This window comes from Bubalus kerabau, chromosome 4 (genome assembly GCF_029407905.1).
Source record: "Bubalus kerabau isolate K-KA32 ecotype Philippines breed swamp buffalo chromosome 4, PCC_UOA_SB_1v2, whole genome shotgun sequence".
NCBI lineage: Eukaryota > Metazoa > Chordata > Mammalia > Artiodactyla > Bovidae > Bubalus > Bubalus kerabau.
In genome coordinates, this window is record NC_073627.1 from 12,990,020 (window position 1) to 13,014,115 (window position 24,096).

At 62.9% G+C, this 24,096-nt stretch overlaps 1 protein-coding gene across 1 annotated transcript in view; it reads left to right on the forward strand.

Annotated features, from left to right (window-relative positions):
- BAHCC1 (BAH domain and coiled-coil containing 1) overlaps positions 1-24,096 on the forward strand; it is a 61,373-nt gene that overhangs the window by 17,992 nt on the left and 19,285 nt on the right. The window contains exons 3-9 of the mRNA XM_055575356.1: positions 6,098-6,277; positions 17,074-17,196; positions 20,654-22,402; positions 22,701-22,809; positions 23,109-23,317; positions 23,442-23,600; positions 23,842-24,056. Coding sequence (XP_055431331.1) covers positions 6,098-6,277; positions 17,074-17,196; positions 20,654-22,402; positions 22,701-22,809; positions 23,109-23,317; positions 23,442-23,600; positions 23,842-24,056 — 2,744 coding nt within the window. The remainder of the gene's footprint in view (positions 1-6,097; positions 6,278-17,073; positions 17,197-20,653; positions 22,403-22,700; positions 22,810-23,108; positions 23,318-23,441; positions 23,601-23,841; positions 24,057-24,096) is intronic.

The window sequence follows — 24,096 nt, forward strand, 5'->3', positions numbered from 1 at the left end:
CCTGCCTGCTGCCCCCAGAACCCACACCACTGCTGGATTCAGTGTCAGGCCCAGGTGGCTATGGGTTGAGTCGCTGGGCTGGGGAGGGGGCCAACTCCCAGGCAGCAGGGAGTCGGGGGTCTTGGGACCACAGTTTGGTACAGCCTTAAGGCTTGAGTTCCCCTTCCACCACGAGCAAGCTGGATGAGCCCCCGATGGTGGAGAAGGAGAGGGGCGTCCTGGTGTCTCTCACTTGCCACTGTGGGCGTCACATGGAATCCAAGGCTGGGAGCCTTTTTCAGAGTCTGGGCCAGTAAGGAGACCGGTTTGGTGGGGGTGTGACCCTGGGAAGCAGCGTCCCTGAGGGCTGGCCCGGCCTGTGTGTGAGTCCCTCACATGCAAACAAGTCACCACCTCGCACACACTCAGAGCCAGGTGTGTACACCCGTGTCCCGAGCGCACACTCAGAGCCCCGGCCCCAGACCTCCATGCACATCTGTAGCCTGTGTGCGTGACCATTGCCCATATGCACTCTCAGCCATGCACACACGCCGACACACCCTGAATGCCCACATACTCGCTTCACTGCCTGTTACGCCCACGTGCACACATACATACACACATACATTATCTCATGCCTGGGCCACTGATGGGTTCCAGCCCAGTGGGGAGTGTCACTGGTGACATCAGCAATTAAGCCCGGAACGCATGTGCACCCAGAGCGGGTCTGGTGGCCGGCAGTGCAGCGTAGCCTCTATGGCCTGGCCCCTGCTCTGCGCGATTTGGGTTTCCTGTGGGGCAGTCCAGAGCAGTGCCTCCCACCTGGGCCTGGTATCCCCAGCCCTATCTCTCTCCCCATTTTCTTCTCCTGGGTGGCCAGACAGATGGACGCCCACCCGCCTGCAGGCAGGCTGGACTGAGGTCTCTCCACCTCTGTCCACACGGACACCCGGGATGGACATCCGCCCTCCCCTTCCCTCTCCTGGAATGAGAGGAATGTGAACAGTCCACGTGGTGGGCTGTTAGCCTTCCTACCTCCTCCTCTCCAGCCGGCTCCCTCTGGGGGGGGTAGGGCCTGTTCTAGCACCCGAGGGGCACTTTGGCCTCCCAGGCAGGCCACCCGTCACGGCAGTGTCTCAGCTGCCCCTGAGGTCCTAGTGGAGACCCAGGGATGGCCCCAGGGGGGCTGGATGTCCCCAGAGCCCAGGCGGGCTCTGCCAGGGGCTGGGGGCGGTGGGGCGCCTTGAGCAGGTGTGAGCAGCAGGGTGGGAGCCGTTCTGGGCGGTGGGTGGGTGCAGCCGCCAGACACAGCACCCCTGGGGAGCCTCGTGCCAGCGGCCCATCAGCTGGACCTCCAGCAGTGGCAGGGGAGCCGGAAAGGGCTTGACTCTCAAGAGCGGCCGCCAGCCATCACAGGGAGGCCTTTTGTGTGTGTGCTTTTTTACAACCCATTTCACCGTTTCCAGAAAAGGTAGCTCACTTAAGTCAAAACAAATGCTCCCGCTGTTGTACTCCGGGCTCCTACTCCCGCTCCCGGGCTCTCCCAGGTCCTTCTATGTCTGTCCCTCCATCTGCCTGGCTGATGGAGAGGTAGAGGCTGGAGGCAGAGGAGGTGGGCAGGCCCTGGGTCATCTAGGGTCCCAGGGCCAGCCTCTGGAGTGCCAGCACTTTGAGCTCTGGTGACTTTGCTGCCCGTCAGACATTCTCTGGACTGGAAGCTCCTTGGGACACCCCTGGACTCCACGGCAGGGGCTCCCTCTGCACCCCTCTGGCCTGCCCAACTTCTGTTGAATGTCTTGGCTGCAGCAGGTGGGCCTGGCAAACAGGTTGGCAGAGGAAGGCCCCTTCCCCCTGGTTTCACCTGGGGGCACGTGGGGCAGCCTCGGGCATGGCCAGCACAGAATGGCCTTGTGAGCACAGGCTAGGCAGTCAGGGGATTCCGGCCCAGCCCTGTCCAGCTGGGGCAGCTGGAAGTCGCCACACGGCCAGGGCCCAGGTACGGCCTGTCTCCCGGTCCAGGTTGTCTGGGCCTCGGGGCGTGGGAACGAGTAGGGCTCCGGGGGTGAGGGCCGGGCCTGAGGAACTGGGCCATGGCAGGGGGTGGGGGTGTCAACCAGCCCTCCCGGGCATTCTGGCTTCCGGAGTGGTTTTCTCAGCCAGCCCGGCACCCGGGCCAGGCCTCCGTGGTGTCCCAGGCAGAGCTGAGGCGGCGCTGGAGTCGGGGCTGGAGCCCTGTGTCTGGGGCTGCAGACCTTGGCCTGGGCCGGCCGGGCAGTGGGGACAGCGGGCTGGGGGCTGGTGTGTGGCTACAGAACTGTCTGCCTCAGTGACCCTGTTCAGGTCTCAGTCCTGAGATGATGTTCAACTTGGCCAGATTGCTCTGTTGCGAGCCACTAGAAGATGCAGGGCACCGGCCACCGTGACCATGCTCCCTGGACAGGCCACATCCAAACCCCAGAGGCTGCGGGGCCAACAGTGACGATGCCCATCCCTTTGTCAGTCCCACGGTGGGCCCGCCACCTGGGATCACGGTGACCTACATTAATACAAGGCTGTGAGAAGGGCTAGGGCAGACAGTGCCAGGGTCAGGGCTCCCAGCCCCCAGGGGGCTCTGAGCCGAAAGCCCCTCTGGCCCTTCCTGCTGCTCAGGGCTCCCACTGTCCCCTCCCGGGTTGCTAACCACAACACTCCGTGGGCAAGGACCTTGCCAAGAGGAAAGAAGTCTCCAGCCCAGTTCCCGGCCAGACTTGGCCATGCAGCTCCAGCCTTGGCCGGGGCCCAGGCCGCCTCTGCTAAGGCTCTGTCTGGGACTGGCTACTGGTCGGCGGGCGGGGGCTGGGAGGTGGCAGCCAGGTCTGCCCATGCCTCTGCTGGTTGGGCCATGACCGAAGTCCTTGGATGTGGAAGTGACACGGGAGCATGGATGCTCTGTCTAGGGTCAGGGGTCAGATGGGGTAGGGGAGGCTCTGGGTGCCAGCAGAAGCCTGTAGAAAGCAGAACCTGGCAAAGCCTGTAGGACCTGTGGCAGCTTGCTGACTTCTAGCCCAGGATGGCGGGAGGAGACTGACCCTTTTGGAGCAAGGCTCATGGAACCCACCAACTGAGCAGGGTCCAGGCTGGGGGGCCCAATCGGGGGAGTTGGCTTTCCAGCTGCCTAGCGCCCATCCCCCAGGGCTGGCCTGCCAGTCAGGGAGTATGAGAGCCCCTGGCGGGACCTGCTGCTGTGGGCTGGGGCCTTAGGAGAGGACACCTGGGAACCTGCAGGTGGCCCACCAGGGCGAGTGCCTGGAAAGTGGTCCCTGGAATGCGTGTGGCTGTGCCCCAGAACAGCGGGGTCCCTGATATCTCTGTTTCCTTCCTTGTTGTATCTGTCATTTGAATGTCTTACAGTGAAGATATAAAGACATAATATTCATGTGATAAGGCTCTTCCGTTTTCAATGTGAAAGGAAAAAGGAGGGAAAAGACACCCCCGCCCCCAAGATAAATGGTCCAGCCTGAGGCCGGACACTGGGGCCACAAACCGCCCACAAGGCTGGGGAAGATGGAGAAGCAGGGGCATCCCCAAAAGGCTTGGAGCAAAGGAGGGCCCTGGGGAGCCTTGGACCAAGGTCAAAGGGCAAGACTGGAGTGCCGTCCCAGCCACTCACTTCCCACATTCAGGAGCAAGGGTTCCTTTCTTACGGACTCAGGAAAGGCTCCAAGAGGGTCCCCCAAATTGGGAGAGTGGCTGGCCTGGACAAGGTGGGCACACAGCAGGAAGCTCAGCCTGTCTCTGTGTCCCCTGCCCCGTGGAGCTGGGACCGGGGCTGCTGAGCTGCAGTGCCGCTCCCCTCCAAAGTGCCCATGCAGTGGGACATCCCCTTCTGGGATGGTGTCAAAACAGGCACCCTTAAGAGTGCCCAGCCAGGGCCAGGACCAGTCTCCTGGGAGAGGGGGACAGGAAGTCCCACATCTCCCTCATCCCCACCCCAGTTCCAGCTTAGAAGACTAGTCGAACATCCCCCTCTGGGCCTCAGGGATGCTCCCCACCAGCCCCTGCCCCTGGTAGGTGGTCCCTGGGGGTGTGGGTAGTGGGTCTGCAGAAGTGGTCTGCTGCCCCTGCAGGGTGCCGGGGTGCGGGAGATCCTGTGAGGGGGGCCACCTCTGAGCCTCAGTTTCCCTGCATCCAGACTGGAGGGGCCCTATGGGATGCCAGGCCACTCCTCCTGCCTAGCCTCAGGCCCACCCACCGCCCCCACCCGCTGGACTGTGGGAGAACTCAAGGTTCTCAGGCCAAGCTCCCAGAGAAATCCTTTATCCAGACCAACTTCTGGACTCGGTTGCTTCCCACTGTCCCCAGGAAGAGCAGGGTGGAGGGACTTCCCTGGGAGGGTGCGGGGGTGGGAAGGCCTGGGGGACATGGGGTGGGCCTGGGCGAGGCAGGAAGAGGCCTCACTCATCCCACAAGCATGGCTGCCCCCCACCCCCCAGGGTCCCTGGAGCCCAGCAGGAACCGCCCTCCATCTCCTGCCTGCTCTGCCCGCCCGCCCAGGAGGCCAGTACTTCCCTTCCCAGCCCAGAGTCTCCTCCCCTGGCTGGACGTGCCTGTGGTCTGGCCGGGGCCCATGGCAGTCCCAGCCCTGTGGTCTGGGAAGTCCCTGGCTCTTGGATGCCTTCGCCCCCTGCCCCTGGGTCCTCTGGTCCTTTCAGGGTCTCCCTTTGGCCTGATACCCACCACAGAGGTCAGCTCACACCCTAGCACCTGGCCAGCGCTCACAGACCCTTCCGCTGAGGCCAGTTCCTGGGAGAGGCCTTTTTCATCCACAAGTCTCATCCTCGAATGGGAGTGAAGCGAAGTGGTGGGGAGCTGCCAGGGTCCCGGTGGGGCAGCCCCTCCCTCTCCCCCGCTCCAGGGCCTTGCCGCCTCTCTGCTGAGTCACCTCACGTCTGGGAAGCTCCCAGGGCCCAGCCAGGCTGGATGAGGCATCACAAATTTGCAAATTCCCCCTGCCTCCCGGGTAGGGAAACAGCTGCCCTGACTCACCTTGGGCCGGGCCTGCAGCCTCCTGGAGCCCCCAGAACCCTTGCAAACCCTGCCAGGCTGCTGCATTCAGCCTAATGGGATGGTGAACCCCCAGAACCTTGTTCCCCATCCCCTAGGATGGTCTCAAGCCAGGCTCACTGCCCATGAAATGGAGGTGACAAGGTGCCAGGGGTCCCTGCCGGGGTAGGGGCTGAGCAGTGCAGCCCAGACCACCCACTTGGCACCGGGGCTGCACTGCGCAGAGTGCACTGTGTACATCATTCCTAGGCAATCCACTGGTTGCCATGGTAACCTGGAGAGACTCGATCAGCCTGGCCTTGGCCGCTGGACAGGGCAGAGAGGGGGACACAGTGTCAGAGGTGCAGGTAGGCAGGCCATGGAGGCTAGCTGCTGGGCGAAATGTCGAGTATCCTGAAACATAAATGGCTGACTGTGTCTCAGTGCCACCAGGAGGGCCTGACCCTGAGAAACCCTGGGGACATTAAAGCAGATCCTGCCGTGTCCATTCTCGGGCTCCTCCTGTGGTTCTCTCTTGCTCTGCCTCTGTTTCTTCTCTTGCTCACCTGGTAGAGGGCATCCAGTGTGATGAGGTTGTTAACTGGACCTGGGGAGAAGGTTGAAGACCCTGCTGGGGGGGAAGGCCAGAACCCTAGTGCCACCTTGGGGTAGGACAGAGACGGCTGAGACCTGCTGACCCTGGACCTTTCTGGGAGGTGCACTCTGGCAGGTCTGCCAGCAGCTAAGAGGCCTGGGGGAGTCAGCCTCCAAAGTGAAGACCTGCCCATAGAGTTGATATGTCCCTCAAGCCCTGGGTCCCTGAATGTTTATTCCCACAGTACCTGGCACCTGGTTGCTGGGGGTGGTGGGCGGGGTGAAGGAGGACAACTCAGCTGAAGTGCCAATCTTCAGGGTTTTGCAAGAACAGGAGGGTGTCTGGGCCTCCAGGGCCCGAGCAGGCAGCTTCTCCCACCTTGGCTTCTTGGCTATTTGAAGACAAAAGCCCTGGAACTTTGGGGCCTGAGAGTCAGCCCTGGGGAAGGGCTCCTTAGTGCTTGTCCCTGCCCAGACTCATTCTCGCCCACTGTGTCCACAGCCAGCAGCCGCCTGATGGGGAACTCTCCGGCCTCCTCTTTCATGGGAAGTTTCCTCACCAGCAGCCTGGGCTCGGCGGCCTCTGCGCACCCCAGTGGCCCCACCCCGTCCCCCTCGGAGCAGGCCTACCGGGGCTCACACCCTGCCACCTCCCAGATCTGGTTCTCCCACTCCCATGAAGGTAAGTCAGGGGCCCAGGCTCCCAGCCGTACCCTGTGGCTAGAGCCACTGATCATGGTGCCCAGGGCCTGTGGTGAAGCAAAGGGCTCCCCTGCTGTGTCTGGCAGACCATGCCAAGCACCGGGGCGAGGGGCTGCCTCCCTGTCGAGGATGCCCCCATGGGGGAGGTGGTAACTCCTGGCCAGATGTGCAGCAGAGATGGGCAGAGAGGGAAAAGGGGTGGGGCTGGGAAGGCTCGCGGGAGCTGAGGAAATGTGGAACACAGCTGGGCTGGCCGGGCAGGCCTGCGCCCACCTCCCAGACTCGGAGAGGCATGGGCTCCAGATGTGTCAGCTGGGAGGGAGTGGAGGGGAGGAGAGAGCTGTCAACAGACTCAGGCTGCCACCCTGGGGGCCTGCCCTAGAACAGAGTCCCTCTCTGGCCCTGCCTCCCCCTCGGTTGCAGTCTTGTACACACAGTAGGTGCCTCATACGTGTCACTCTCAGGCCTTGTGGCTGGCTGGAGGGCCCTTGCAGGCCCTATTAGGATGTTGAGCTTCCCCTTGGCACTCTCAGGGAAGGTCACCGCCCCCACTCAGCTCCGCACTGTCTGCTCAGCCCCTGGGCACCATGATGTGGGCGGTAACCCTGAGCCTCAGTGTCCCCAGCCCGAGGTTGCTAATATCCAGTCGGCCACCACAGTGTAGGAAGGGTTAAGCCTGACGGCGGCTGGCACGCGGAGAGGTAATTGCAGTTGGCAGCGGGCACAGAGGGCTATGCGCTCCTGGCACCAGCACCACCGTAACTCAATGACTGCTGAGCGGCGGGCGTTGTGTTTGCAGAGCACGCGGACCCACACACCGCGCCCGCTGCCGCCCGCGTTCCAGGCGGGGAGATTAGCGCCCAGTGCTGCTGGAGAGCGAGAGAAACCTCTCTTTGTGCAACAAGAAAGGGGCTGTTTTCCAAACAGGACAGGTGACGAGTGAGGGACAGTTGTTAAAATAATCTGGGCTTTAAGCACCGTGCAGAGCGCACATGTTGGGTAGGCGATAAGGAGCAGCTCCCTTCCCCTGGAAGGGGAACCAGGCCAGCCCTGAAGACCCAGGTGGGCAGAGCAGACACCTGGCCCAGACCCCTCTGCTGCCTGCTTCCCACCCCTGCCTCTTCACAGCCTCCCCAGGGGACACCTGGTGCAATGGTGTCAGGCTCCAGATCGGGGCTTCCCAGGATGGCCATGCCTGGCACCCCTTGCTCCCCTGCTCCTCTCAGCTCTTCTGCCTTCGGCATTTGCTGGGCAAACTCCTGAACCTCGCAGGAGCTTCTGGCTCCCAAAACGTCTATGGGAGGGAGGAGAGGGCCGAGTGCCATGGGGCGGGCAGGGCATACTCGCGGCAGCCGTGTAGGACCGCTTCCACCAAACCCAAGGCCACCCCTGGCCTCTGCCCTGCCCTGACCTGGCCACGGGGGCGTGGGCGTGGCCAGGCTGGCTGCCACGGTGATCCCTGGTCAGGGTCAGGATGGCAGAGCTCTGCGTCAGAAGGTACATATCCCCCTGCCCCTCCGGCCCACCCTTGAGGACCTTGCAGGCAAGAAGGGCGGTTTGTGGGCAGTGCCACCTGCCCTGGGGCCCAGGGAGAAGGCGCCCTGTCCTGCCCCTCTGGGGGCTGCCGGAGAGGCGGGGGTGGGCGGGTGGGAGGCAGCCCACAGATAGCATCCTCAACGGCCTCCAGACACTCACTTCCCCCGGCCAACGGCTGCCTCTGCGGAGTTGCTCGCGGCCTGCGGGGCACCCCGCCACCCGCAGCCGCAGCCCCAGAGCCACCTGGCAAGTTGCAGTTCCCACCACCCAGTGTGAGGGGACAGGGTGTGGGAGAGTGCCAGCCCCCCAACCCACCCCTTACCCACCGTGCATGCCGGGGAGGCAGCTGCTCCAAGGCAAGGACAGTTGGAGCAGCCCCGAACCAGCCCTGGCGCCTCCTCGGGCTGAGGGCACCCACAGTCTCTTGGGGGAGGGCGTGCATGTTGAGGCGGTGGGTTCCGTGGGCAAATGCAGGTGGGTATAGGACAAGGGGAAGCGAGGAGGCCTCTGAGTCGCCCACGTGGAACAAAGGCTCCAGAACCCAGAGTAGTGGGGAGAGCAAGGCCCACCTGGGCCTAAAGATGAGTTTAGGGGAGCAGCAGCCCCTGGGGAGAGCACCCCCAATCTGCCAGGTCCCGCCTGAGGGTAGCTTGTGCGTCTGTCCTGGGGACCCTACCACCTCCCAGGCCTGTGCCCCAGCCTCCCCTTCTCTGCCTGCAGTTGCGCTGCCCAGCCTGGGATCCCCTTCCTATGGGGTTCCCCTGCCCTCCTCTCCTTGCAGCCTCGCTCTGACAGGCCACGTGGTGCAGCCGCCTCGCTGTGAGCTCCCAGCGCTGTGAGCTCCCAGCGTAAAGGCCGGCGGGCGGGCGGGGCCGGGGCGAGTGGCAGCGTTGGCTGGCTGGCTGCCCTGGCAGCGTGCCTGGCTGCTAGTTTGACTGGGTGCCAGCTGGCTGCCCGCGTGCTGGGGCCTGTTTCTCTGCCGTGTGTGTTCAGGGGGAAGGGGGGCCGAGGTGGGGCGGGGGGCACGCGACATGGCCAGAGAGCGGGGGCTGACGGGCAGGGTGGGCTGCCTGGGCGGGCTGCTCCGTGGTCTGGCCTCACCCTCATCCTCTTGCCGCCCCCAGGATGGGCGGGGAGACAGGTGCCTGGCAAAGCAGGCTTGCTACCTGCCCCCTCCAGCCTGGGGATGGTCAGGGCTGGGGCCCCTAAAGGAGTTCTTAGCTTAAGAGCAAGGAAGCCAGGATGGGGCCGGGGTTGGGGGGGTGGGGTGGGGAGGGATGTCAGTGGGGGCCAGGAGAGAGGATGGGTCCTTCCACTCCAGGCAGGGCCCCCAGCTCTCCGTGGGTGGACCCAACCCACCATCTGGGGGACAGCCACCAGAGCCGGGGCCAGGGCTTCCTGCTTCCCTGGTGGAGCAGCTGGGGTGCAGAGCAAGTACCCCAGAACAGAGGAGCCGCCCCAGAACATCTGGCCTGGGGCAGAGCTTGTCTATCCAGGACCTCTCGCCCCACCCCACCCCCCGACCTCCCACCCCAGGCTCACCAAGTACAGGGTACCGCCAGAGATGAGACTTTCCCTTCCGGGGCCTAGGGTCAGGGTGGGCGGCGGAACTGACCTGAGGCAAAGGGGTGAGCCAGAGTAGCCGGCCTGCCCTGGGTGGGGCCCCGTGGGGGTGGGGTGCAGCACAGCTGGCCCTATTGTCAGCAGGCCGGGCCCCCTCCCTCCCTCCTCCACCCGCCCCCACCCCGCCCCATGGCTGCCTGGTGGGACCACCCACAGGGCCATGAAAGGGGATTCTGTTCCTGGGGGCTCAGCTGGGGAGGAACAGGACTGCTGGGTTCCCACAGCCCAGGCCACTCGTGGTCTCTTGTGCCACCTGGAGGGAGAGCCTCCAGAGGCAGCGGGCACATGTGCTAGCGCTGGCCGTTAGCTGGGCAGGCCTCTTTGTCAGTTGCACCCGCCCTGGAGGCTATTTCTCCTTCCGGGGCTGGGCTCGCCTCTACTGGGGCAAGGGTCGCACCCAAGAGCCACTGGGCACTCCCTACCGTTTCCCAACCCCCCTCCTGGCTTCCCTGAGCCCCTCAGCTGTCCTTCTGTCCCCCTCTAAGACTTCAGGGTTCACCAGGGCTTCTGGGAGCACGTCTGTGTGGGGGACAAAGGTCCCAGCCGGTGTCACTGTCTCGGTGTGGTGACGCTGTCAAGAGGAGCCCTCCGCCTGCCCTGGATCTTGTCCTTCTCCCCTGGACGCTGGACGCTCCAGCCCCTTCTCCTGGCCTCAGTTTTCTCGGTGGCCAAAATGGCCTCTGAATCTGCCTGCATGGGACCACTGATGGTCACCTCCCCTCCCCGCCCAGCTCAGTAAAGATGCCCTACATGTAGGCAGCATTCCCACCCTGCCCACCTGGTCCTGCCAGTGCTAAAGGGCAGGGCTGAGTCATTGAGGGCAGCTGACCACCCTGTGATCTGGGGACAGTGTAGGGGAAGGGACCGAACTCCCCAGATCCAGACATGGGGGATCAGGGCTCCCCTGCCAGACAGGCCCTCTCCTGCCAGCTTCATTGTAGCCAGAGGGAGGCCTGTCCCATCTGGACCTCTGACCCCCTCCAGAGCTTTCTCGGGGCTTTGCGTGGCCAGCCCTGCCCCACCCCCCGCCCTGCTCCCTGTGACCTTGGCCCCTCACCACGCTTTGCCTCTGCCCACCTCCCCATCCGGGTCCCAACCTCCAGGGACCCCTCTGTCCTTGCATGTCCCGTGTAGCAACTGTCCACTGCTATGCTGGGGGCCTGGGGACCTTCCTGGGCTGCTGTTTGCAGTCGGGGGTGTGTGTGAGCTACACTGGGTCTGACAGGGCTGGGGAGAGAGGCCCAGTGTCACATCTGGGTGTCGGGCTGGCTTGCACTGTTCCTGTGTCCCCAGGCCCCCAGGATCCCCCAAGCACTATGATCTATGTGTATCTTAGATACCCCGGGATGGGGTAGGGGGGTCTTAGAGCATCCACCCAGGAAGACAGGGTGCAAGAGGTGTGGTCAGGGGTAGCATAGGGCTCTCTCCAGCCGAGCTCCCTGACAGACAGAGGTGTTGGGTGGGGTATTGTGAGGGTTTGGGGGGTCATGCCAGTTTGTTCCCAGCTCCAAGCTCTGAGACTCTGTCTCTCCCCCAGCTTTAGTCCTGCAGCAAGCCTTGGTCCCCAGCCCTCCCCGGGCCACAGGTCCTGCTCCCCCGGAGGGGCTGCTGCTAAGGCCTGCATCTCAGCTCTGTATGGCCTGAACCCAGCTCCTCCCTGCACAGCACTTGCCAGGAGCCCGGGACTGTCCATGACCGCCTGGCTCCTCGGCTAGCTGCCTGCTGCTTTTCTTCCAGAGGTGTCCGTGGGAGCCTGGCACCTTCCCCTGGCTCTGAGCCACTCCACTCAGCCTGGGAACAGACCAGGCAGCTGGGCCCCAAACCTGGGGCGACTGGGGATCAGTGTGTGTGCCTGGGCCAACTTTAACGGGCCACAATGGCACAGAAATCATCTTGTGCCAGCCTTAGGCCCCAGCCCCAGCCCCCAGCTGCAAGAGGCTGAGGTCTGGGCACTCCCTGAGAGGCCCAGCTTCCAAAGCCGTCTTCAGCCCATTAAGGGGTCTCACTCAGCTCCTCCCAATGAAGTCGAGGGTGGTGGATCTTGGGAGCTGCACTATGATGCCCAGCCTGGACTCCCAAGGGTTCTGACCACTGAGTGTGAGCCTGAAGGGGCCTATGGATGGAAACTGGAATATTTGGCAAGGAACAGGGAGGATGTGGGAAGGAGGCTGTTTCAAAGTTACCCCCTTCAGATACTAGAGCAAGGGTGGTGGCAGATGTCCTCCCAATCTGCTGCCAATGACCTTCCTGTGCCCAGGGCAGGCATTATTAGTCGATTGCAGCACTTTCCAAGCTGCGTGTGGACGCAGCCTCAGAATCCTTCGTAACCCAGCTTTCAGGGTGGTCAGTGGTCTTGTGTACCACAGTGGAAATCCACTGATACCCTGAGTGAAAAGGATGTCACAGGAAGAGAGCCAGCACCCAGTTAATGTCGGCATGGCAGAATTCAGAGGGATAGATGTGTGCGGGGCTCCAGGAACAAGGGCTCTTTGCCTAGGTGTCTGTGGGGATTGTCATGGGTAAAGATGGGACTTGTCAGGGTTGGCAGGACACTGGTCGAAGGTGGAGTGGTCTGGTGGGGGCTCTATCCAGAGGGGCTTTTATCCTCTGCTGAGCCCTGGAGGGTGGGCTTGACCCATGAGATGGGCAGTTGAGATGGTTCAACTCGGGTTTTCCCCCAGTGTGGCCGGCTGTATAAAAGCGTGATTCTTGGCCCCATTGATTAGGGACTCAGCCAGTCACATTGTGGGGAACTGCCCTTGGGACTTGATGTCAGACCCTGCTGGCAGCCCCTGGCCACAGCTCAGGGCTCAGTGGTGGGGAGAACTTTCTAGCAATTCAAGCTTCCAGGGAGGTGGCCATGTTTTTGTCAAGGCGTCATGGGGGGTGGGGGTCTATTGCAGAAGGCCTTGCCCTCATGGGTGTGCAGGGAGCCAGCGGGGAGCCGGGGCAGGACCCTGGTGGCATGGGGGTGATTAGAGCCCTGTGTGTCAGGCCGCTGGCAGTTTGCTAAGCCTGCAGGGTCTCCACTGAGCTCTGTGGGCCTGGGGGTGGGGGTCTCAGGGACCCTGCGGTGGGAGTCCCCTGACCCACCCCACAAGGGATTCTGGTCCACTGGCTGGCTGGTCACAGGCCACACCCCACCCCATGCCCAGACCTGGCCAGGAGACAGTCAGCCTTCTGAGACACAAGAGCCGGTCCCCTCCTAGGAGGGTGGGCCCTGCAAGGACCATGGGGAGGTGTTGTTGCCTCCCCAGCTTTTGGGTCTGGCCGGGGGCAGGTGGGGCACCTTGGGCTGCTGGGAAAGTTCTACAGCAGAACCCAGGAGAGGTGAGGTGCCGTGCAGGTCGGGTGGGAACTGACCCCACCAGGCAAGGAGGGCACATGTGGGGGGCCAGGGCCACCCCTCTTTCCTCTCCAGCTGAGAGACTTGAAGCAGGCCTGGGGTCCTCCCAGGAACCTTCTCTGGTGGAGTGACAAGAGGAGCCTCCTACCCCATGGCTGCTGCTGAGTCGCTTCAGTCATGTCCGACTCTGTGTGACCCCATAGACAGCAGCCCACCAGGCTTCCCTGTCCCTGGGATTCTCCAGGCAAGAATACTGGAGTGGGTTGCCATTTCCTTCTCCAAGGCATGAAAGTAAAAAGTGAAAGTGAAGTTGCTCAGTCGTGTCCAACTCTTAGTGACCCCATGGACTGCAGCCTACCAGGCTCCTCCATCCATGGGATTTTCCAGGCAAGAGTACCGGAGTGGGGTGCCATTGCCTTCTCCTACCCCATGGCACCCCTCACTTATTTCCCCTGTAAAGTGTCCCCACCCTCCCTGTCACCCTTCCATCTTCAGACCTTGCCCTCTGGGCAACCCCCACCAGGGGCGGGCTGCCCGCTGTTTCCTCTCCTCCTTAGCCCACTTAGCACACTCCCCACAAACACCCCTGACCTTCCTGGATGTGGCCAGCAAGGGCCCCGGGGGATGCTGGCAGGGGCTGGGTGTCCCAGGATACCAAGGACCTGGTCTGCTGCCCCCGCCCAGCTCGAGACCGCCTCCACGTCACTGAACCCCATTAGGTGCTGATGGTGTCACCTTTTTTTCCCTGTTAACGCTCACGTCACAGGGTGGGGTTAAGCCTCCTGGCAACACAGAGCGTGGGACCAGAATGGGGGGAATCTCAGTGGGGTGGTGGCTGAGGCCCAGGGCTTCTCCCTAGAACTCAGCAGGGGCTTCCAGGGCTCCGAGGGCAGCGGGGGCCCAAGGACACAGCATGGGCTCACCTGTCAACTGGGGCGATCGCAGTAGCCAACCTCGGGGAGCGTGAGAGCCTGGGAACAAGGAGGTTCTGGACCACGCCACCCCGAAGGAGTGCAGGGTCGAGGGTCTCTGGCCCTGGCTTCCAGGGTATCCGACCCCCATCCTCAGCTCCCGGAGCCCTCTTCAGAGCCCACCACCACCACATTCTCCTCTGCAGAAGCCCCTTTGAGGACCTGAGGCATTTCCCAGACCAGCTACAGCAGCCCTGGCTTCTGGTCACAGAACAGCTGCTCTGATTCATAAAAATCATTTTTTATTTTCCTCTTCAATTCAGAGAGTAGGGTCTTGTTGGGAAGAAGAAAGGGTCCTTTCTGTGGCTGAACTGGGAGGACTTTTCTCCTTCCTCCCTCTCTGCCCCCCACCCCAGATGCCCACCCGCTCTTCACACTCCCCCTCCCTGGCCACCCCACTCAGCTCCGGCCCTTGCCCACTCCATTTCTTCTTCCATCTCCCCATCCTTACTCCCCCAGTCCTAACTCCCCTTCTGGGGTCCCAGAGGGTGGGACTTTATGCAAACTGGAGATAGGGGGAGGAGCCCCCGTAGATTCCTGTCCCCTGATCCCTGGCCACCAGCTCAGGGTCAGAAGTGGAGGGACAGGCATGGCCATCACCCTCCCACTGCCCCCCGAAGGGTGCGGCAGGAAGGAGCCCACCACTTGGCCAGCTGAAGGCCGAGGGCGGGTGGGCAGGAGGCCCAGACCTCCCGAGGGGTCACAGGGGGGTCTGTGCCTGGGAAACGGGCGTCTGGGAAGGAGGAATTTACAGACTTCTGTTTACCAAAACGAGGCCCCGTAAAACATTTAACAGCAGCCAATTAAAGGGGGACAGCTGTGGTACTTTAACGCTCCCCCTACTGCACACACAGGCCTCTGCTGCCCCTGCCCTGGCCCGCCCCCACCCCTGTCGGGCTCGCCCAGCTTTTGTCAGGTCTTCCAGGAGCTGCATTTCATCTCGGAAACATCTGCTCCAGATGTGTCTCCACTCACAAACCAGGCGAGGCGGCCAGGCTCCCCAGACTCAGCCGTGCCCTCGGCAGGAGGGCGCTGCAGAGGGATAGGCCTGGGGGGCAGTGGGCACCTCCCCTGTGTCCTCCCATGGGCCCAGGGATGTGAGCCCCTCCGTGGGGAGACGCCCAGGGACTTCTCAGAGCTTTTGCAACACACGTGCTCAAGGGGAACCTCCGAACGGGACTGGTACGGGAGCGTTCTGCGGGGAGCTCCTCTTGAGAATGGGTGCCACAGCTTGACCTCAGATCTCCTGATCCAGAGACCATTCTCCTGCATCATTAGGGGCAGGATGGTCGCTATGTCGAGGGGGCCACCAGGACCAGGGTGCAGGGTGCACCCTTTGGACTGGGGGCCTTGACCCTGGGGGCTCCCCGAGTATTTAATGCCCATGTGTTTCCCATTCTCTCAATGCTCCTCATCCATCCCTACCTCTTAGCTGGGTTCCACAGCCCGACCCACACTGGCATGACTCCCCCCTCCCCAACCTCAGGCCTGCCAAGGGGCTGCTCCTGGGCCCCTCATACTCACAGCAAGCTCCAGGTCTTCCAGGGCTTACCCCCATGCACCGACAGAGATCGAGCCAGCCTCCACCCTCCATCTCAACAGCCTCAGCACCCAGGCAGGCCAGCCTCAGGGCCTCTGAGGACCTGGGGCTGGAGGCCTGTCCTGTAGCTCTGAGCCCCTCCTTCTGGAAAGGTGTTGGTCTCTTGTGTTCCAAGGAGCCTGCGGCCATGAATTGCCGCAAGGAGTTCCAATGAAACAGCAAAGGGCTTCTGTCCTAAGAGGAATTTAGAAAACAGTAAACGAGCAGGTCACACGGAGCTAGCTCCCTGCTTCAGACTTGTCTTAACTTTGTTGTGAAGCACTGAGACAGAAGTTGGCACCCCTGCTCCCCAGGCACGGGGCTCACAGCTCCCTTGTGTCAAGGCACGGCTGTGACCTGGCTGGAACACTCACCCTGGGACCCGCCACCCTCCCCTCAGGGCCTGCTGCCTCGGGACCCTGAGCCAGCCCCTCCTTCTCCCTGTGGCCACTGCTCCCTGGGGAGACCCTGGGATTCCTTCCCACTCCCTTGTCACAGCCCAGGTGCCTCAGAAGTCAGGTGGGAAGCCGCTCCCAGCAGCCATTCACTCTTGGGACAGCCATGGGGTCCCCAGGAGAAGCTCCTCTGGGACTCATTTTCCATGGGGAAAATGTTAAGAGCATTAGCTCAAAGCAGGAATTTTGGAGCAAGACAGCATCCTGTCCAGCCCAGCCCAACTGGCTCAGCCATCCCAGCTGCAGGCCTCCACCCGCCCCCGCCCCCGCCCCTGCCCCCTCGCCGCTGGGCCTGGTGGGGAAGGACCAGCTGTGGGGAGCCACATTGCAGGTGGCTGGTGGCTCTGGGCATCCAACAGACACGCCTGCCACGGCTGTGCCTGGTCTCAAGGTGCCAGTGCCTAAGGGGCCTCCTTGGCCAAATGTTCGCTCTTTCTGTCTTCATCACTTCTGGTAGGCAGGGTGTGTGTCCCAGGTGGCCAGAATGAAGTCCGGGGTGTAGCTGGTGGTCCTCTGCTGGGCAGGGCCAGTCCAAGAAGACAGTCCAGGCCCCTCAAAGGGACAGAGAGGGGCCTGCTTGATCTGACTTGGAGGCTCCAGCGAGGATCTGGGGCTGGGGACCAACGCAGGAAACTCTTCTGGGGGCGATGCCGTCATGGCTGGGGACCAGACTATTTTGCAGATCTCAGAGCACTGAGGAGGCCCAGCCAGTGGAGAGCCTGGTGCCCGTGGCCTCCAGCCAGGCAGAAGCTGGCCACACCCAACCAAGTCAGCCTCAGGGTGCGGGTCACTGAGCCCAGAGTGGCTTGCTTACCTGGCAGCTATGGATGGTACGGGCCAAGGTGGTGTCCGGCCCCGCCTCTCTCCTCTCGGCCTGAGCTGTGAGGGCCTCCCTGTCCACTGCATGTGACCGCCACATCTCCCTCCTGCCCAGACACCTCTCCAGAGCCCCTTTTGTTGGCCTGCCTTGAAGCTCGCACACTGCTAAGTGCTGCTGGGAGAGAAATCAAAGGCTCCCTCCTCCATCCTCCCCTCTCTCCCCAGCCCATCAGCAATTCAATTTGTGCCACACCGGAGGGATGGTATTAGTCGAGTCAGAGTTAATATGATGTATTGATGGGTTGATTTCCCACCGGCGGGCTGCACGCCGGGCTCCGCGGGGCGTCACTCCTGGGCCACCCACCGGCTTCTCACCTCCCTGGGGTCAGGGCGGGTGCAAGCCTGTGGCCCAGAGGCGCCTCTACCACAGTCTCCTTGCTTCTCTAGCTCCAGGGTACCCCAGATTTTCGGGGAGTCTGGCATCCACCTTCCTACCCATGAGCCACTTGGATCACCATGGAAACAGCAATGTTCTCTATGGGCAACATCGTTTCTATGGAACCCAAAAAGGCAAGTGCTGGCGTGGGTCTGTGAGGGATTGCATGGGGCCTGGGACACAGTGAATCCTGGAGGGGTGGAGGGCAGGGCCGGGGGCTTCTGGGGTGCCAGATGAAGGTGGCCAGCCTGGAAGAACCCTTCTCTCCAGGTCTCAGGCCACACTGTAGGGACAGGGGCTGGAAGAGGATGGGCGTGCTTCTCAGGCCCCCAGAGAATTTAAAGTGCGGGGCCCAGGACCACGACCAAGCAGCTGGTTGCATGCCGGGGTCAGGGGAGCATGCTGAAAACACAGCCATGCTCCATGAGCTCTCATCACCCAAGTGGAAGCATCTCAAACAACCGCGGCCCTGAAGGAGAGGCACCCAGCTCCCTCAGCACCTGGCCTTACCCTGTGGCACCTCCGCCCCGACCCACCCAAGCAGCTCAGGGGTCCCAGGGGCAGTGGAGGGGAGAATACCATCTGATGGGGGTAGGGGAGCCCCCCAGAAGCCTATACCTCTTGCCTCATCGAGCTAGACAGCACAAGGCCCGGGCCCCAACCCACACCAGGGCTCGAGGTCAGAGGGGTCAGGGGTGGGGGGGAGGGGGTGGAGGCAGCAGCAGGGGACAGGGGAATGGTGTGCCCCTAGCAGATGGAGGGACTCCTACCCCATTGGCAGGAGATGTCGCTGGAGTGGGTACGCTGAGGTTGGAGCTTTGCTGATAGGAGCATAGGGCTGGTGGGGTCAGGAGGGCATTCTGTAAGGAGGGTGTGTTCACACCACATGCACACGCACACGTGTGTGTGTAAAGGCCCAGCCTTCAGGGCGCAGGTCCCATCAGGGAGCCCATAGGAGATGTAGCCACCTGGAGAGGAGACAGGTGTAGGGGGTGGCCTGAGACCTTGATGCCCGGTGTCCAGGATTTTTCTTGGGTGGCACTTCATCTGCGTTTTAGAAAGATCTTCCAGGGGTGAAGCCCAGGAGGCTGGGGTTCCTTACCGTGTTTAGATGACAAGTGATCTGGACTTGAACTGGACCATGGGATCCCATGGGGAGCCTGGATGGAGCACAAGGGTCAGGGGGCCCCAGATGACCCCCATTTATGGCCCAGGCTACAGGAAGGGGTGTACCTGCAGAGGAGCAGTTCAGAGGGGAGGGTTGAGTTCAGCTTCCATGCTGAGGGGCTGGGGGTGGGGGCCACCTTCCCAGGGGGTGACTGCACACTCATGGTGCGGGTCAGTGCCAGAAGGGTGGGTTGAAAGATTGATCTGGCTCAAGGAGAGGGGCCACCCGGGTGAAGAGTGTAAATAAGGACAGATCCAGCTCCAGGGAACCCCAAGAGTGGGGCTCTGAGTGGGAGCAGGGGAGGGGCCCACAACGTACCTGGCAGGCTTCAAGCAGCAGCAGCTAAGGAGGAGAGAGACCTGAAGGGTCTCAGAGAAGGAAGGGGACCCCAGAGTGGTGACCCCATGAGGCAGGTTGGGGGTGGGCCTGTGGCCAGTCCTCCTGCCCTCCCGCCACCGTCCCCTCGTTTCTTCACAGCCTCCCACTCTGTGACATTGGGGTGTCTGTGTCCTGGAGCCCACCTGGCATCTGTCCAGGCGGGGCGGCTGAGGCTGTGAAAGGCCTGACTCTCACTTGGCCCAGCCCAGGGCTGGCCAAGTTGGGTCGGGGTGGATGAGACCCTGCCTGCAAACAGGCCAGGAGCACTCCCCGGCCCCATGAAGGGTTCGGACAGACACTGGATGCCCAGGGAGCCAGTCTCCTCGGGGTTGGAGCCCAGGTGCTCTTGCCCAGAGGAGAACCCCGCACAGGCCGCGGCCTGAGTCCCTCTACCTCCCACATCAGCCCCCGCATGTGCTGCTGTTTTGACAGTGCTTGTCAAGAGCAGGCAGGTGGTCCCAGCCCCATAAATCCAACCCAGAGCTAGGGACCCCCTCCAGGGTGTGGGCCGCTGGCTTCCAGGAGCTCTGGCGGCCCCCTTGGCTTTCACAGTGTTGTGGCCGAACCCCACCCAAGAACACTTTGGTTTTGGAAATTGAGCTAATTAGGTTTAGCCCAGGCTACCCTCTTCCCCCTTGCTTTAATTAGCAGGAAATTGACAAGGAATTTACACGACTGAGGACAGTTTTACAAGTTCCAAATGTTGCTTTTGTTCCCTCTCTAGGCTCCAGGCCATCCAGGCTGCCCATCCGCCTCCCCAGCTGGGTATAGAAAGAGGGGCAGCCCCTCCAGGTCCCCAGTAACCCAGCCCCAGCTTAGGGAGCAGTGGGTGTCTGCAGGGCTGGCCAGGGACCCAGGTAGAGAGCAAGGCATCCCAGGTTAGGGGGGCCCCAGGCTGGCCCCATACAGGGAGCTGGGGGAACACCCCCCAGCCACTCAAGCAGGATGGGCCAGAGCTGCAGAGATATCGAGAGCCCAGAATGGACTAGGTAGGGGTGGCCATCTGGACCATTCTCCTTTCTTCCTTCCTTAAAGGATCACCCTAGCCCCTGGTGCAGAAGGGTTGGGGGCCTCTCAGAGTATTCAGAAGGTAGGTAGGCTGGGTCCTTCACTCCTGGCCCATTCTCAGATGCATGTCCGCCCAGGGCCTTACTTCCTCCTGGGCGGGGGTGTCTTGGCACTTACAAGGGGCTACTAAAGGCCATCCATTTTGCTGTCCACAGTGTGCTATCCTGCTTTCAGGGGCCTGCCTCAGATAACTCTCCATGTGGCTGGGCGTCCTGAGCTGTGTAGTGGCCACATCATAGCACATGCTGTCCACTTTTAGCCATCCCCCAACTATAAGCCCCTGGAGAAAGAAATGGAAACCCACTCCAGTATTCTTGCCTGGGAAAATCCCACACACAGAGGAGCCTGGTGGGCTACAGTCCATGGGGTCGCAAAGAGTCGGACACGACTGAGCGACTAAGCATACAACTATAAGCCCACAGCCTCCTTAGCCTTTAGGGTTCTGATGGCTGTTGGTAAAGACCTGATCAGTTTGCACTCCTCCACATCGTGTGGGATTGGGGGAGATGCTGCAGCCCCAGACTCCACCCCCCTGAGTCCAGCAAGGACACACTGCCACCCGCTCCCACCCTTCCTCCCCTAGTCCGCAGGGTCCAGCTGGGCATGGGAGCTGTGCTCTTTTCAGCGTTCATCTCCTAGGGGTGAACGTAAGTCAGAACCTCTGGGGCATGGGGAGTCGGTATTGAACGAGGACAGAGAGCTTCAGATTGGGATGATGAAAAATTCAGGAAATGGACAGGGCCGAAGGTTGCACACCATGAGCACAGTAGCCACTGAATGGCACGCTTTAAAATGGCTAAAGTGGTGATGTTTATGTTAATATGTTTTCGACAGTTATAAACCTTCCCCGGAAAGTGCCAGTGGGTCAGGGTCAGCCGGTGATGGTGGGGAGGCACCTGGAGCAGTGTCTTGGGGGCACTAAGCCCTCCGGCCCCTGCCTCGGGCTTCCTGTTGACCTCAGCTCTCTTGGCACGCAGATAACTTCTACCTGCGCAACCTGCCCCCCCAGCCCACGCTCCTGCCCGCCAACCACAACTTCCCCAGTGTGGCCCGGGCTGCCCCCGGCCACCCCATCGGCTCCTGCAGCCGCGACCGGGGCGAGGCCAGCCACCTGCAGAAGGGCACCAAGGAGTTTGACCGCTTCCTCATGGGCAAAGAGAAAGCCGGCAAGGCGGTGGAGGGCAAGGAGCGGCCGGCAGCGGAGGAGGACGTCGCCCGGGGGCGGCACAAGCTGGTGCTGCCCGTGCCAGGGGACTCTCACTGCAAGGAGGGCAGCGTGGCCCGGGGAGCTTGTGAAGGCCGCCCCAAGCACCTGGCGTCCTGCCTTCTCAACACCAAGGTGCTTGACAGCGAGCTGGGCCGGTCTGCGCTGGCCAGCTGCGCGGGGGCCGTGCTGGGGCGGCCGGGTGTGGGCGTGCCAGCCTCTGGACGCTGCACCAAGGAGGCGGCGGGCTCCGCAGAGCCCGGGCCAGCCTTCAGCGAGTGCCTGGAGCGGAGGCAGATGCTGCACCACGCCGTGTCGTACACAGTGCCGTCCGGCCTGCCCGCGGGGCCACCCCCTCCCCTCAGCACAGCCGCAGCCGGCCCCTTCCCCTGCCTGCAGCTGCATGGGGGCCCGGATGGGCTCTGCCCCTTGCAGGACAAAGTCCCCCGGGACCTGAAGGCCAGCGGGCCCACCTTCGTGCCTTCCGTGGGACACCTGGCCGACAAGAGCCGCCCCTTCCAGGCGGCCGAGGCCTGTGCCGTGGTGGGTGAGAGCAAGGACCGGCACCTGGAGGCGGCTGCCGCGCCTGACCATGCTGCACCTTACGGGGTCTCCTATGCCCACCTGAAGGCCGAGGGCAAGGGTGAGCGGCGGTCCGGGAGCTTCGAGGCGGCCCTCAACCCCCGACTGAAGGGCCTGGAGTACCTGGACAGTGCCGGCCCCGAGGCCCCCTTCCCCGGGGTCCCCAAAGCGGGTCTGGACAAAAGCGGCTACTTTGAGTTGCCCGCCCCCTCGCAAGACTGCGCCCGGCCTAATCACCAGGACCCACTGGGCGGGAAGGTCACCCAGGCCTGCTGCACTTTAGACAAGGCTGCCAGCAAGGAGACTCCTGTGGGTGCCCCCGGGGCCCAGAAGGTGGCTCGCATCCGGCATCAGCAGCACTTGGTGGCCCCTGAGGTAGAACCGGGGGGCAGCGGGGCCGAGGCCAAGCGCAAGTCTCTGGAGCTGGCGTCTCTGGGCTATGGCGGGCCGCCCCCACCCCCGTGGAATGTCCAGTCAGGCCAGGGGGCCACCATGGCCATTGGCGAGGAGCGCAAGGCAGGCACCTATCTGGACCCCTTTGGTGGCACCCTGCAGCAGGCTGCCCTCCTGCCACAGGACCTGCCCACCCCGCCCGACGAGGTCTCGGCCATGAAGAACCTGCTCAAGTACAGCAACCAAGCTCTGGTCGTTGGCCAGAAGGCACCCTTCGTGGGCCTCGGGGGCCTGAAGGCCAGCTGTGCCCAGCAGGACGGGAAGTTCCCAGCCTCCAAGGGTGCAGGCCAGGCCCCGGGCGAGGTGGAAAGGCCCGACTGTGCCCGAAGCCGGGAGCATGATGCCACCCACAGTGATGGGGAGGTGCGGCAGCCGCCCGTGGGCATTGCAGTAGCCTTGGCCAGGCAGAAGGACACAGTGAGCCGGTCGGAGTCGGCCTACGGTGCCAACACAGGGCGGCAGGGCCGGGCAGCCCCCACCTTCAAAGGTACGGACCCTCCACGGAGAGGGAGGCAGGGGGTGGGGGTGTCACTGACTTGCCCTAGTCCACTCACCTAGGGCTCCCAGGGCTGGACCCCGGGCTTTCACGCCCATCACCTCCCCACGTCTGCAGTTTTTTCCAGGGCTGAGCCGCCCTGCCCTGCACCTTTCCCGTGAGGCTCACAGGGCAGGAGACCCCCTCAGTCCATCAGTCTCCTGGCTCGAAGTGGGGTTCTTGCTTACTTTAGCTGTGGCTCCCCAGCCAACCCAACCCTCGCCCCTTCTGCCATCTCCCGCCCGTGCAGCTGGCGGTGGGCCCCGTTCCGCCCACCCGCTGGACCTGGAGGCCGAGGAGGAGAGGGCCCGCCTGTGTGAGGACCGCCTGGGGCTCGCCGGCCGTGAACTGCTGCTGCAGTAAGAATCAGGCTGCACCTTTGGGCTGGGGACTGGCCCACGGCCCTGGGGGTGCCCAGTGGTGCCACATGGGATTAAGTGGCCACAATGTCAGCTTTTGTGACTTGTCTCCGGGCACAGCTGTGCACCCACCCCCAGGCTTTGCTGGGGTTTCTGCCCACTTTGGAGGGAGTTCTGCGAACTTCCCCTTGGCTAGGGACCAGTGCTGGTACTGAGCGTGACCCCGCAGGGTGGGGTGGAAAAGCTGGGCTGGGGGTGGCTGGTTGTGCGGAGCCTTAACCCACCCCCATGATGGACAGGGACAACAAGGACCTCGTGGAATTCGCCCGGATCCACCCATCAGGCGGCTGTCCCGGGGACCTGGCCCCCCATCTCATGATCACCGGGGGATCCTCCCTGCAGAGCAGCCAGCTGGCCGGGGACCCGGCCCCCCATCCCCACCCTGCCCACCCTCCCTGGCTGCCCCGCACCCGCAGCCCCTCCTTGTGGATGGGAGGACATTCCTACGGTCAGTGTCTGAGGGCAGGTAGGGCACGGGGCAGGACAAGAATCCTGGTGGGTGTGGTGGTCAGTGCCGGCCCAGGGCCCTGGTTCCTGCTCTGCTCTGTCTGACCTGTGCCGTGTCTCCACAGGCCTTGGGCACCCTGCCCTGCACCAGAATCTGCCCCCCGGCTTCCCTGCATCCGTGCCCGGCTCCATGCCCCCCGTCTTCCCCCTCTCCCAGGAAACCCCCACACAACTAGTCATCCTGCCCTCTGAGCCCACACCCCACACGGCCCCCCATGCGCTTGGTAAGGGCCTCTCGGGCCAGGCTATTTGCATGTTTTGGGGGGGGATCAGAAGTGGGTATGAGGAAGGGAGCAGCCCCCTTGGGTGCTGGGGAACGGGCAGCGAGGCAGGCACCCAGCCAGGATCCGAGAGACAGGTGTGAGGTGAGAAGCGAGGGCTGGAGGAGGCCCACTCGGTGGCTGGGATGTGGCCTGGTCATCCTGTCTCCACCGAAGCTGACCCCTCTTCTGGCCCTGCCTACAGCTGATGTCATGGACCAGGCTTCGCTGTGGCCCCCCATGTACGGGGGTCGGGGCCCCGCCTCCCACATGCAGCACCCGGGCCAGCTCCCCGTCTACTCGCGGTCCCAGTTCCTGCGGCAACAGGAGCTGTATGCCCTGCAGCAGCAGCAACAGCAGCAGCAGCAGCAGCAGCGGGCCACTCAGGCCCTGGAGCTGCAGCGGGCCAGCCAATTCCAGGTACCCATCCCCTGGCCATGCCCAGCCAGGATCCAGGGCA